We start from the raw sequence: 14,022 nt of genomic DNA on the forward strand, positions 1-14,022 counted from the left end.
GCCAAGAAAAGTAATGAAATCTGTTGCTATAAAACTATCTTTTTCCTCCACAGTGTGACGTTAGCAATATACTACCACATAAAAAACAGGTGAGCTCTTTTAAAACTGTATGGTTATTACAAGTTGTCACTTTGCATGTGTCTGGTTCATTTTTAGGCAAATTTAGTTTTATGGAAATAATTAAAGCTAGCTCTGTGAGAATCTCAGTTTCTAAAAGGTTTTCTTATAGCACTGAAGAGGGAGGGAATCATTTCTAGTTTTGCCTTTGGCGTGCTGACCTTAAGTATTTACAGAGATGCTATGCCTATGACGTGTTCATTACAGTCAGAAATAGGGAAAGAAAAGACAAAGAAGATGATTATAAATTTAATACATGTTTTCTCATTTCATTTATTTTAAGAGCCTGTTAACTTAGTTGCAGTTAATTAGTAATTATGAATTCAGTAGACACATGAATTGGTGAGGCAAAGCTTCAAATGAGTACCTGTCTTAAAAAAATTTTTTTTAAATACCGTATTGACTCAGAAGTAGTTTGCCTTGGTGGATAAGGAGGTAACTGGTCAGATCTGGGAACAAGTCCTGCCTAATCTAATAGGTACTGGCTTTGTGGGCAATTCCCTTAACCTTTCAATGCCTCAATCAGCGGTCATCATCAAGCATTGCCCTCTTTACCTCAGAGAAGAGGGGGAAAGGTTTCTTTATGTCAGTGAATATCAAGTATGGACAAAATTGTTTCACCTGGATATAAGTAAGAACAATGGTGTAACAAAAGCTGGTAAGGGGGAAATGGAAAGAAATCCCTAAATGGGTCATGTATTTTAGAGCTTCTAAAAATTCTTTAGGAAAAAGAAAAGATGACATCTTTACTACACATTCTACTGTATTTTGCAGTTGGGAGTGATACTAAAGTTTTTTTTAAAGTAATATGTGAATTGTTTAACAGAAAAACTCAATTGTAGGGTCTAAGCTTTAGGTTAACAAAATTATAGGATCATGGTTTTGGTTTAATACTTAATGGTTATTGCCCATTAAAGAGAGTTAAATATTTAGAGGCAGCATTGGCAAATCTCATAATCTTTTATTCTGAATACTTTGAGGCTTTAAGTCTCAAAGAGAATAGAGGAAAAACATAATGCTAGAATCCAGAAAGACAGTTTACAAAACCATATATATGTGCTGTTAACCATGTTAAATTTTAAGCTTCCTCCCACCCCCAATGGCAGATAATTTACTAAGTTGGTAACTATATTCCTGAATTAGTTTAAAAAAAAATGCATGCTCTTGTTTTATAGAGATTCAGATAGATCCTTGGATATTTTTGATGAGAAATCACATCCACTCACAGTAAGTGTCTTTTCCTGAGGTTTTTTCGTATAAAATCGTGTTTTTTTTTTCTTTTATCTGGTTTGCATTTTAAAAATCACTTCAAGAAAAAAAATTCTTGATTAGGAGATCACAGTTAATTTTCTATAACTCTAACTTGATAATCTTCTACCTGTTCTGATCAAATTCATGTACATGAAATGATTGATTATCTGAAATAGCACAAGATAAGAATCATTGTTGACCCTTTAGGTAATAGTGGCCCATGGTGAGTACTTAATGAATCAGATTAGAAAATACCAAGGAGACCTACGACATTTTTTTTACTTTATGCTTATGAAAACTTTCAGAATATAAACATGTTTAGTTAAGTAACAAGGAAGAGCCTAAACATGCTCTGTTTGGCAAAATCAGTTGAAAAAAACCTCACCTTTTAAAAGTTTACATATGAGGTAAAGTTGATATTTTTGGTAAGCCATTTAAAAAATAGTATATGGCATATTAGAAAACATTGCATTTTTATATAATAGAAATGTCATTAAACTAGTGGTATTCTCTCTAGTAGTTTAGAAAGACGTTTAGGTAGATTATTAGTAAGAGACTTAAGAATTAGTATATGAAAAAGCTGATTCTATTTCACTTCTCCTTCTTGACCCTGCCATGATGGCAGTTTTAGTCAGAGTTTTAGTCAAAATAATTAATCTGTCAAATCCAGAATAGTAAGATACCTCTTGAATTAAATTCCTACAGTGAAATCCAACATATTGAAATCACAGTTAAGTCACTTGATGGTAAATCAGAAATATCTTCTTGTACGTTGATCCATGGATTAAAAATCTGGTCATACAAGTCTGTGGTCTAGCTTTGTCTGCAGTTTTTTTTTTTTTTACTTCATTGACTTTTTGAGAAAATTTCCACACTAAATTTTAAGGATAGAAAGCTGAACATTATCACAATATTAAGAGAGCATAAGAGTGGTTGATCATAGGCAATTAATTTAATGGGGCTTTAATAATAGTCTTTAATAATAATTAAATTAATAATAATAATTAATATAATAATAATTAAAGGCTTTAATAATAAAAAAGCTTTTTGCAAGGACTTATTATAAAATATTATTTTTAAGGTGGTACATTTGCATTGTATACCCCCACTTTCAGTGGACTGTTTAAGCAGACCAACTCCATGATAAGTGAAAGCAGCATAAGAAGATTATTTGGATGTCTAATAGTAAAGGGAAATGAATGAAGAAACCATTTAGAATGAGTATAAATAGACTATCAAAGGCTCAAACAGTTTACAGTGGCATTTCTTTGATGTACAAAAAGCTTTTGAAAATATACTAGAAGTTGCTGTTTGTGTTGAGGGCACTGATAAATTGAAATCCCTTGGAATTACTAAGAAGAAAATTTTTAGTGTCTCTTAATATCACAGACAAGTTAATGGAAAAGAAAATCATCTCTTAGGCAGAGATTCAAGAAATCTGTGTTGGTAAACTTTAGGTTATCTGAGCCTGGCATTGTCTTGTGTCATTCTTATATATTGTTTCTTTAATATTGAATTGACCTTGGTTACCAGAAGAAATAAAGGAGCTTAATTTTCAAAATGACATTGCTGTTCTTGACTTTTAAAAATTTATTTGTGTGGTGTTTCTTAACCAGAACAGCAAATTAAATATTTTTATTCTAAGTAGGTGAAGTAATACAACTCAAGGAGGAAAACATTAACACTAAAAGCCTAGTCATGTTTTTTCCAGCCCCTAACTTTTCCTAGACTAAAATTTAATTAGACATTTGTTTCTGTGGAAGATCATTTAGTAATAAATATATGATTATAGTAACCAAACTTTTTTTTTCAAATACTTGCAGTCTTTGAAATGTATTGTATTGAGACAAATTGTATGTCTCAAGAGATTGAATGCTGAAATTGTCACCTTTTTATCTCTGTCTTTAGGGCCTAATACCAGTGCTTTGCGCATAGCAGAAGATTAATAAATGGTTGTTGAATTGTTATTTCTACTTGGGAATGTTTGTGTTAAGAAGGGTCTTCCCTTTAAGGCATTAACACTTGCAGAATTCATGAGAGTCAAGGGAATGGTGCTACTTTCCCCATCATAACCATTCCCATTGTTTTTCCACAGCTTGATCTGTAGCATGTACTTTCTGTCCCAGAAACATGTAATATGTCATTTTTTTTCCTTTGCAATTGAGAGTGGATTACTACTGTATGAGAAAAATTTTAGTTATTTTGAATTGAAAGCAGGTTTACCCACCTAAGACATCAATTGAATGTTGTCTGCCTTATGCTTCAGCTGAGATGATCTTTTTTTTTTCCAAAAGATATAACTTTCTGAAGAAAATTTGGGACCCTCAGTCTAAATGCTTACTTTCTATATTGTAATATATTTATAAAACACTGACGAGAATTGAATTTCCATATATTTATATCCTTTACTCAGTTTATTCCATCATACTTAAAGACTAGTTTAAATCAATTTAGTCACACTTAATTATACATTTCTTTTTAGTTTGGCAGTTTAGAGGAAGAGAAAGTTGTGTAAGACTTTCTAAAGTTTTCCATTTGATATGTGCATGAGTTTTATAAATTTCTGAAAACTGTTGGATCCCTAATGCCCTTCTAAAGGTAAAATTAGTTTTAATTATTTGACAACCCTTACTGTAAGAATTCTAATTATAGTAGCAGCTCTGATATACTTGCATTTTAACTGTACCCTGAAAATTCCCCCTTTTCCTTCATTGGCTGTTTTATTATTAAATGCCTTTTCCTTAACTAGGTGATGAGTTGAAACAAAGAATCCTTGACCAAAGAGGTCAGGAAAGATGAGATCAAATAAAGCGATTGGTCACCTTTGAGAAAGTAATTCTTATGGAGTTGAAAAAGACAGAAACCAGTTTTTGGTGAATTTAGGAGAATAGGTAGTAAGACAATGGAAGCAGTTGGTGTAGGTAATAAATTTTTTAAGGGAAGAAGTAAGTTGGTTGATAGAGAACTTACCTGGGTTCAGTAAAGGTTTTTCTCAGGAACGGGAGAAATGTGATTGTGGACCAAGGGAAAGATTACTGGACAAGGAAAGATTAATGCCATAGAGAGAGCTCGAGTAATCATTGATAGATCTCTAGTGGAGTATACCCAGGGAGAGAGCTATCCTTGCCCATTTTGCTTTTAAAATTTTATCAGTGAATTGTGTATTTGTCAGTGTGTAAATGGCATGAAACAAAGGGAATTGGTTAATATATTGGCTAACAGAATAGGCATCCAGAAAATTCATACTGGCTGGAATAGTGGAACAAAAATAAGATGAAATTTAATAGGCATAAATACTCATTACTAAGCTAAAAAGAGTGAGTTTTTATAAATGTCAGTGCTGAAAACTATTTGATCTCTATTTCTAATAAGTTTGTTTTCATTATTTTACTATAGGAATCATAGTTATACTAGTAGCTCTAGTACTCTAAATGAAACTCTGGAGTGCATATGGCTATGTACTCTTCTCTTTTTCTCTCCCTGTCTCTGTCTCTCTGTCTCTCTGTCTCTCTGTCTCTCTGTCTCTCTGTCTCCCTGTCTCCCTGTCTCCCTGTCTCTCTGTCTCTTGTCTCTCTCTCTCTCTGTCTCTCTCTCTCTGTCTCTCTCCCTCTGTCTCTCTCTCTCTTCCCCTCTCCCCCTCCCTCTCTGTCTCCCTCCCTCCCTCTCTTTCTCCCTCTTCCCTCACCACACACACACCTTTTTCTCTTCCTTCATTAAAGGAATACTTGTTTTTCTTGTTGCTAAATTGAAATTAAGGCTCCTTTTAAGACCATCTGGCCAATTATTTGGAATTATCCCATAAAAGAAAGATGTTGCCAATGGTGCAAGAAGAAAGATGTCATCAAGAGAGCCCTCTTCTTTATCCTTATCTGTCTTCTATATCTTTTTAAAAGGGGGGATGGCGGTGGGAGGAGCAATAACTGCCCTGAACTGAGCTCCCTGTTGCCTCTTACAGATCATTATCAGGTGGTAGAAATTAAAAGATGGTTGTATGGCCCAGCCAGCAAAGTTATGATTAAAAACCTTTCAAGAAAATTATGATTTCATTCATTACCTAAATATGAGAAAAATCAATTTAGGAAAAGTAGAAAAAGAAATTTGGAACACATCTCTTATGTAAGATGTTATGTAAATGAAGTTCCCTTCCCTGCCCCCTCTTTTTTTTTTTGGTCCAAGCTAGATTCTTTTCTCTATTGATCATTATGAGAAAATAGTTTTTGTATGTTAAGGTTGACCAGAAACCTTGGTTCTATGTAATGGCTGATTGATTTTATACCCTTGAAATTATGTGCATATGTAAATTAAAGAGACACTTGTCATTTAGTTTTATAGTATTTTGTTATAACTACAGAAGTAGATGATTTTCTCCTAATTCTTTTCATTTCATTCATACTTGAAGTTCTCCTGTTTTTTACTTGGTTACAAAGCTCCAGTAGCCAGTATGTGAAATGAGTATTAGAAAGTTGAGTGTAGTACTACACTATCTTTCGGTTGACTTTGTAAAAGAACATGGTTACTTAGGTCTCTGAAAAATAATTTTATACTTTAATGATCTCTGATTTTATCAGTAAGCCTTCTCTTCACAGACATACCTGAAGCCTCACTGCTTAAAGCCTTTACCATGTATTAATGAACTTGTGCTGCTCCTTGGATGACTCGATGGGTCACTAACCTAACTTAGCATTGTAAGTCTCATCAGTTAGGTGCTTTATTGGCTTATGAACTTCAAGAACCTAAGGTCACTTCCATATAAGAATAGGGTTTGATTGCTGTCCAAACTACTTGGGTACAATAAATACCATTTCTGTGGTGCTGTGAAAGGGCTTTTGCAAAGCCCTTTTTATACATTCTCATGTGAGATGCCTAGATGGAGAAACCAACGCTCAGTACCAGAAGTAGGATTTTAATCCAAGTCTTCCTAATTCCAAATAGGGCTCTAGATCTACTCTGCCTCACTTATTACACCCACCTCACCTCCCAGGGTGATGTATCTATTTGTTTAATGCTGAATTTAATGTCTACTGCTTTGAAATAGATTTGGGGTAAATAGTAATAGTAATAGCTTATGTTTATTTATTATTTTACTATTACAAAGCACTTTCCAGTAATCTCTTTATTGTCATAACAATCCATGAAATATTTTGTCTGTTTAGTAAATGAGGATATTGAGATTCACAGGATTTACTCAGTCACTGTTTTCTGGAAAAATGTAACCAGTATAAAGCAGTTGCCACAAAAGATGACAGGGAAAAAATCCAGAAATTTCCTTAGCCCGCAAACATTTGATATCTTTATAAAGTGGAGAGAGAAAGAAGCTGAGAATAATACTAGTTTAGAATGTCAACTCATTAGTAAAACACTCTGGAGGTGGATGGTGGAAGATTATGATTAGTATCACTTCATAAAACATAGGCAGTAGCTTGGCCATGAGATCCAACTAAGCCACATTTAAAACTTTGTCTGGACCATGCTATTTGTGTGTTTAGTTTTATTTCCTTTTTCATTTAGCAAAATCTAAGATAAGTCATTTGGAAGGATTATATGATGTGCATGTAGGTCTGGTTTTTGTCCGTTGTTAACGTTTTTCCCAGACTTGAAGTGTAGGAACTAATCTTCCTTATATTTAGTGTGACCAACCTATGTTTCTTCCTTCAAAATGTCTTGAAAGAATATTGAATTAATAATGAAGATAATAGCCAGCATTTATATAGCATTTGCAGCTTAACAAAGTACATACATTTCCATTTGATACTCAGACAACACTGAGGTGTAGGTGCTATTATTTTCATCTCCATTTTACAGATGAGAAAACCGAAGCTTAGAGAAGTTAGTGACTTGCCCAGGCCCCCACAGCTAGTAAGTGTCTGAGTCCCCATTATGTACTGCGCCACCCTGCTGCCTCCAGCCACTGTCCACTATTCCTTAATGTTCCCTTTTATATTGCAGCAAATCCAGTGTCTTCATTGCCCCCATATATAAGTCTTGCTATGTCTTTATTCATTCTTTCTCCCTCTGGCTGTCACTTTGTCTCTCCATATCTAATCTATCCTTCAGAGCCCTATTTAAGTCTAACAATATTTCTTATGCAACATTATTCACCTGACATTTGACACTTGGTAACTTTCTTTAAACATCTTTTGTTCTTAGTACCACAGAAACCGTTCTTTTTTTTATGTTAATCATATTTCCTGACCTGGTATGCTCCTCGAGGGGCATACTTTTCATATATAGCTGTTTCACATGGTTCCTAATAGCAGCAGAATGCATAGTTAGTATTAAATTCTTGTTGATTTGAAGTTCAAAGATTTTGAATCTGAATAAATGGGAGCAAAAATCTATTGTAAAGAAACTCCAAAAGTTATTAATGTATAAAAATGTCTTAGTAAGGTTTTAGAGACTGAAATATAGTTGATACTAATCCCATAAGTATAGGAAAAGAATACAAAGTTGAGCTGACAATATGTATTTTTAGTTTGAATTTTAACTAGTAAGGTTAAACTGTTTCAGTTGTTCCTGGTGCTGTGTAGCTCCTTTAAGCAAGTAAAGTGTTGATATAGAAAGTTGATTCAATTAAGACTTTTATAATTCATGGGTATCAGTTGGAGAGAGCAGTAAAAGTTTTAATGGGATATATAAAACCCATTATGTGGTGGTTAATTTGTTTAATGTTAAAGAGTCATAACAAAGTTTCTGTATTTTAAAAAATAATTATCAAGTTTGCCAGGGAGCTTTCACTAGTTGGCATCTGTAAATAGGTTCATAAATTTAGGACTCCAAGGGAACCTTCCATACAGGTCATAGGATCATAGATGTAGGTCATCTAGGCCAGCCCCCTAATTTTTACAGATGAGAAAACTAAGGCCCCCAGAAGGTTAAGAAACATTTTCAAGGGCAAATAGTGAGTACAGGACCAAGATTTTAACTCCTTTTCTTCCAATTCCATACTCTCCACTGTACCCTATTTCATACTTGACTGATTCCTGTGACTCCACTTTTGAAGGGTGACAGAATTCTTTTAGTTTAGAAAGCTAGGAAGTAAGGTGAGAGGGAAGAAACTGGAGTTCACCAACATTAGGAGTCCTGCCGCCTTAATCATTATAGGAAGACTTTTTCCCCTACTCTGGAAAATGCCACAGGACTTTGCGAACTCCATAGCAAATAAAGAAGAGAAATCAATTTAAATAAAGAAAGTCATAATCACTGAAGCATGAATCATGGGAATTACAAGGGTCCCCCGATAAAAAATACCTCTTCTAGGTCTGTTGATATGTGACTACAAAATCATCTGATCTCTTCCCCCTCCTCTTTTACAAATGAAGCAGCTAAGGTCCTGTGAAATGACTTTCCTTAAAAGATGTGGGAGACTTTCTGGGCACTGATGATTGTTGGTTGTAGTTTTGAATAGTCTGCAGTGGACCCAAGTAGTCTCTAAGCATTACTAATTATGACCTTTTTACTCCAGCAAAATGCAGAAAGGGAGCAGGGAGCAAGAATAGGCAAGAAACTCCTGGTGACTCACTAATGCTTCCTGTTCTGCCATTCCACCAATTCAGTGTTCAGTGACTCCTTATTTACCGTTAAGATAAAATATAAACTTAACAGATTAAAATTAAAATTTGTCACAATCTGACTTGAGTTCATTTTTCTAGATTTAGTTTATATCAACTTCTATTCACTCACTGTGTTCCAGCCAAATTGTTCTGCTTGCTGTTCCCTAACTTTGTGTTTCTTCTCCTATCTATGCCTTTGCACACACTGTTCACCTTAGTTGGAAAGTACTTTGTCCTCACCCACCCCTCAGGTTCACCTTCTGTGGGCAAGCTTTTCTTAATGTCCTGGTTATTCCATGCTGTCTCATATCTTGAGTGTTTTGCATTTACTCACCTGTTTACTTAGTATATTTCAGCCTTCCCATTCCCCAAAGGAGTCATTTTTTCTTTTTTGCCACTAATAAATAATAAAAGGCTTGTAATAAATGCCTGTTAAATTGAATGAGAAATCTGTTCAACTAAGGAGCTTTTTTATTCAAATGCAAACCCAAATCCTTGAGCCCTTGGAAAATAGTTTTGGAGTATGGAGAAGACCTAGGAATATGATGACCAGAGTGAAATGAGATGGCAGGAAAAGAGGCAACAGCGGACAAGCGGAGGATATAAAGTGTCTAATGGATAGAAACATACCAAGTAAATTTGGCTACCTTCTGTGATTTTTCCTGGGACTCAGAACATTATTCCTATCATTGAGTTAAGATCAGAACTTGTTAGGAAGGCTGTAAACTTCAATTTTCCACAACCTGGCCTGGTTTTTTCTAGTCTGGCCTAGGCTAGTTCATCTCTTCTCTCTTGGGAGGAGGAAGGGAGGGGAAAAGGAAAAAGAGAGGGTATATATGTCCACATGCTTCCAATTTGAGGGATTTCTCTATTTGTAAGACTCTAGAACTTATTCCCCATGAAGGTTAAGAGTTGACTGTTTAGGTAACTGTGTATCTATTTTAATGCACTATATATTTTACATATATAATATACATACATATTATATGTCATATATGCACACATATATATACATATATAAAATACCTATATCTATTTATATGCCATATAGCTCATTCCCAATTCATTGAGAGCTCTTACTGATTACACAAATCTTTTAAAGTGTATAAATCTAAATTAATGCCCCAAAATAGGTTTTTCTGACTAGATTATGATTTACATTTGATATATAGGTGGTTGTTATTAAATTTAAATTAAGAAAGTGATGTTGATATTATTTGTTGGTGCTATAAACTCAAGTTATGAGTATTGTATTTTATTATATGCACAATGTCATCTGAGTTTGGGTAATTCTTATGACTGTTGAACTACAGGACACTTCCAGCCTTAAATTCGTCTGTCTAAAAGTGAGGGGCTCTGGGATACAACGGTAAGAATACCAAGAGAGAAGATTTGTTGACCCTCTGCTGTCATTACTTAATTCTATGACATTGAAGAAGTCACTTTACCTTCAGGAGGCTGTTTCATCTTTTGTTAAATGGAGTTGGGCTAGATTGCCTCTAAATTGTATACTATCTGCATTGGTGTTTATATAGCACCAGGCTAAGCCTGTACCAGGCACTGTGCTAAGCTTTGCCTTGCAGATCATCATAACAACCCCAGCAGGTAGTTATGCCCGTTTTACAGATTAGGAAACTGAAGCAAACAGATTGATTTCCTCAAGATTACATAAACTAGGAAATATCTGAGGCTGTATTTGAATTCGAGTCTTCTGACTCCAGGTCCAGCACTCTCTCCACTGTACCACCTAGCTGCCCTAATGAAAGATCATATTTTGGGGATTCCTTTTTTTATGTTCAGTAAAAACTACCATTTTTCAACATTATACTGACCTATTACAACTTTGGGTTTGATGTTCCCGCTGATTGCACAGATCTTCAGTTTTAATGACCCAGGCCAATATATCAATCCAAGATCAATAAACTTTGTAAAGTACATAATAAAAAAGCAGTTAAAATTGGGTCTGGAAAATTTTTGCCATACCTCAGGGGAGAAAAGTAAATTTTTTCCCAATGCTTTATGGCTGACTTCAGAAATTCATGAGGTATGACCACTATTTTTAAAAGTAAAATTTCTCTTATTCAGCAAACTTTTATTAAGTTTCAGCTGTGTACAGAACACTGGGAAGTGCTTACTTTTCTAAGCATTTTTTTTTTTTTTGAGATTTTGCTCTCAAAGAACTTAGATTCTAATAGGGGATGGACAACTTGACAAAAACAGTACGTAACATTATTAGGGAGTTGTGAAACAGTGTTATAAGAAATCCCATAGGGAACGTCATTGTGGAATTGGAGAATCAGGAGGCCTTCATGGAAGAGGTAGCATTTGAGATGGATTTTTAAGGACAGGACTGAGAATATCTGAGACACAGGGAAAGGGGGTCAGTAGAGTCATTGAAAATGTGTGGAAAGGTTGGGGGAAAGGTATGAGATCAAAGGAGCATAGAAAATCATCGATGATGAAGATTAGAAATCTCTTTTAGAATCGTAGGGGGTCATCTAGACCAATATTCTCATTTTACAGATAAGAAATTGAGGCTTCAAGAGGTAGAATCACAGCCTGCCTTGCTCTCCCCATTATACCACACTGCCTACTTCTGGGGGATGAAAAGAGTAGGTGACACTCAAAATAGTTGAGGGAGTTGATGTTAGGAGACCTTCGTCACCTCATTGAAGTAGAAGAAGCTAGGTCAACAGGAGGGGGTTGGAATTGGCAGAAGGTGTGTGGAGTCATACAATTGATGGCTAGGGTAGAGAAAAAAAGGTTTGGACCATTATCCTGGGGAGTGAAATAATAGTAATAATAGAATAATAGAATTGTCCAGCTGCAAGAAGTGTCTACCTGCTACATCCGTTAGCTTCATTTGATGACTTTTCCTGGTGATTGCTTTGCATCCCTACCGTGATGAGTAAAGTTGGTGGAGTTTATTCAGAAATGAGGGATAACAGCGTTGGGGAAAGTGTAAAGTCACTTGTAGCGCATGAAACATTAAAAGCCACAGACATGCCAGAGATTCCATATGAACAGAAAGTCATTTCTAGGTGGGCAATAGGTAATGGATCAAAAGAATGAAGATAGATAAAGGGGACCTTAGGGCATGATAAGGGTTAAGTCACTTTAGTGTGAGTCCTCTAGATATAATGATTCAAAATTGCAAATAGAATGAAATTTCAAAATTGATTCATTTAAAAATAAAAAATACTGATTTCTGGGAAAATGTGGTGATTTGAATGTTCTGATTTATTTAGCTCAAAGAGCAAATGATCCAGGTTTGTTCTGCCTGATGTACTTAGCTAGCAGAATAAATCTAGAGGATGAGTTCTTAGATTGAATTTTTTCAGGTGAATTTTTGGATTATATTGAATTTTTTATAGGTGAAAATTTTGGGTAGAAAACTTCACAAAACTTGATAAATGATATCTAAATGGGTTAGAAGTGCTAACCTTTTGGATCTCCCCCTCTCTTACTTAGTCTATGATCATCCTTGGCTCCATTGCCACTGCTTCAGGTGAGTTCATGCAGTGATTCAGAAACTATAGATTTACATTTCTAGCCTTTTTACACTTGACTAATTATTTTAACAGGTATTTCTCGGTTTTGCCAAGGCATAGAGGTTTATACTTAAAGCAGTATTTTATAACAACATCATTTGTACGTTATAACCAAACCCCAGGAGAAAGGCAGTGATTTTGAAAAGATAATTCATTTCTGTTGATAGCCCAAGGTGAAAATTGAATTAAATAGTTTTTAGGAGTGTCCACTTCCTCATTGCAAGGTTTGTTACACTGCTTCTTGTTATACTGCTCCTTTGGAACCAATTTTTCCTTGGAAGGAATTTTACCTCATGGGTACTTTGGGGTACCAGTGAACTGTAAGGCAGGCATTACCTTGAGCCTGTTATCTGCCTTTTTCCTAGGTATGTAACTGTTAGCTGAATTTTTATATTACTGTCTTCCCCCCAACATGGAAGATCACAAAAACATTTACTGTGATTGTATAGATTTCATTTCTAAGCTAATGCATTCTTTTGTTGTACCCTGGTTACTTCTGCTTATTTTTAAATTGTTTTGGTACTTGACTAAGGAAAATAAATCTAGGATCAAATTCCTAATCAAGCAATGATTGAATCTTTGCCTGTGCAGAAAACAAGATATAAGAACTGGTGGACTAAGAAGGTGGGAGGGATGGGGGCAGGAGCAGGAGTGTAAGTACGAAAGTAATCATTTGGGTGTGTATGTGTGTGTGGAGAGAATAATTTTGAAAGTCTTATCGTTGGATTAGCTATTGACATTTGGGGCTAGGTGAGCAAATCTTAGTAAAAGGTCCTCAAGCTGTGGTTTTCAATTCTTTTTATCTAATGTTTCTTTTCTTTTTTAATCTATCACTGTTGTATGTTGCATTCCCCAACTGTAATCAAGACTGAGAGAGAAATGAACCTGGGCAGACACTCAGGTTCACGCTGCTTCATCATCTTCTCATCCCCAGGGGCCAGACTGGTTTCAGGGCAGGCTCACCTTAGAGTGAACCTGAATGTTTAAATTAATCCTGGAACTGGCCTGAACTCCTGAGACTCTCGGAGCTGGGGTGACTGAGGGGCCAGTCTGGATCTCCCAAGGACACTGGCCTTAAGGCCTTGGTGAGGTACAAGGTCCAAAATGGACTCATAGAATAATATGGAACACATACTTAGTGCACCCACTGTAACAGCTGCACATTAAAAAGCATATTTTAAAAGGACTTTTTTCTTCCACGGGCAATGAGTGGTGTTGTTTTTCTTTCAGCGCGATGATGTGCCTGATGACTACTTCAAGCACGACCCCGATCACAAGCATATTTACCGATTTGTTCGGACACTTTTCAGTGCTGCCCAGCTAACAGCAGAATGTGCGATAGTCACTTTGGTAAGGCATTTCTCCTTTCGAAAGAACTCTTTTGTTTCTACATTGTATCTACCTTGTGTGTTCTGTTTCATCATATTAAAAATAAGATCCTCAAATGACAGAGGGTTAGCCAGTCACAGAAAGATGATGTGTATGCTTTAAAAGTAGTCAGCATGGAGCTCAGTCACCATTCCATGAAGTGCTGAGATCCCCCAGTGGCAAGA

The 14,022-nt window shown here is 35.4% G+C and overlaps 1 protein-coding gene across 2 annotated transcripts in view; it reads left to right on the top strand.

Annotated features, from left to right (window-relative positions):
- CCNYL1 (cyclin Y like 1) overlaps positions 1–14,022 on the top strand; it is a 77,984-nt gene that overhangs the window by 54,723 nt on the left and 9,239 nt on the right. For both annotated transcript variants that reach the window (XM_072617407.1, XM_072617406.1), the window contains 3 exons: positions 54–89; positions 1,293–1,344; positions 13,700–13,819. In XM_072617407.1, coding sequence (XP_072473508.1) covers positions 54–89; positions 1,293–1,344; positions 13,700–13,819 — 208 coding nt within the window. The remainder of the gene's footprint in view (positions 1–53; positions 90–1,292; positions 1,345–13,699; positions 13,820–14,022) is intronic.

Source organism: Notamacropus eugenii, chromosome 6 (assembly GCF_028372415.1).
Source record: "Notamacropus eugenii isolate mMacEug1 chromosome 6, mMacEug1.pri_v2, whole genome shotgun sequence".
NCBI lineage: Eukaryota > Metazoa > Chordata > Mammalia > Diprotodontia > Macropodidae > Notamacropus > Notamacropus eugenii.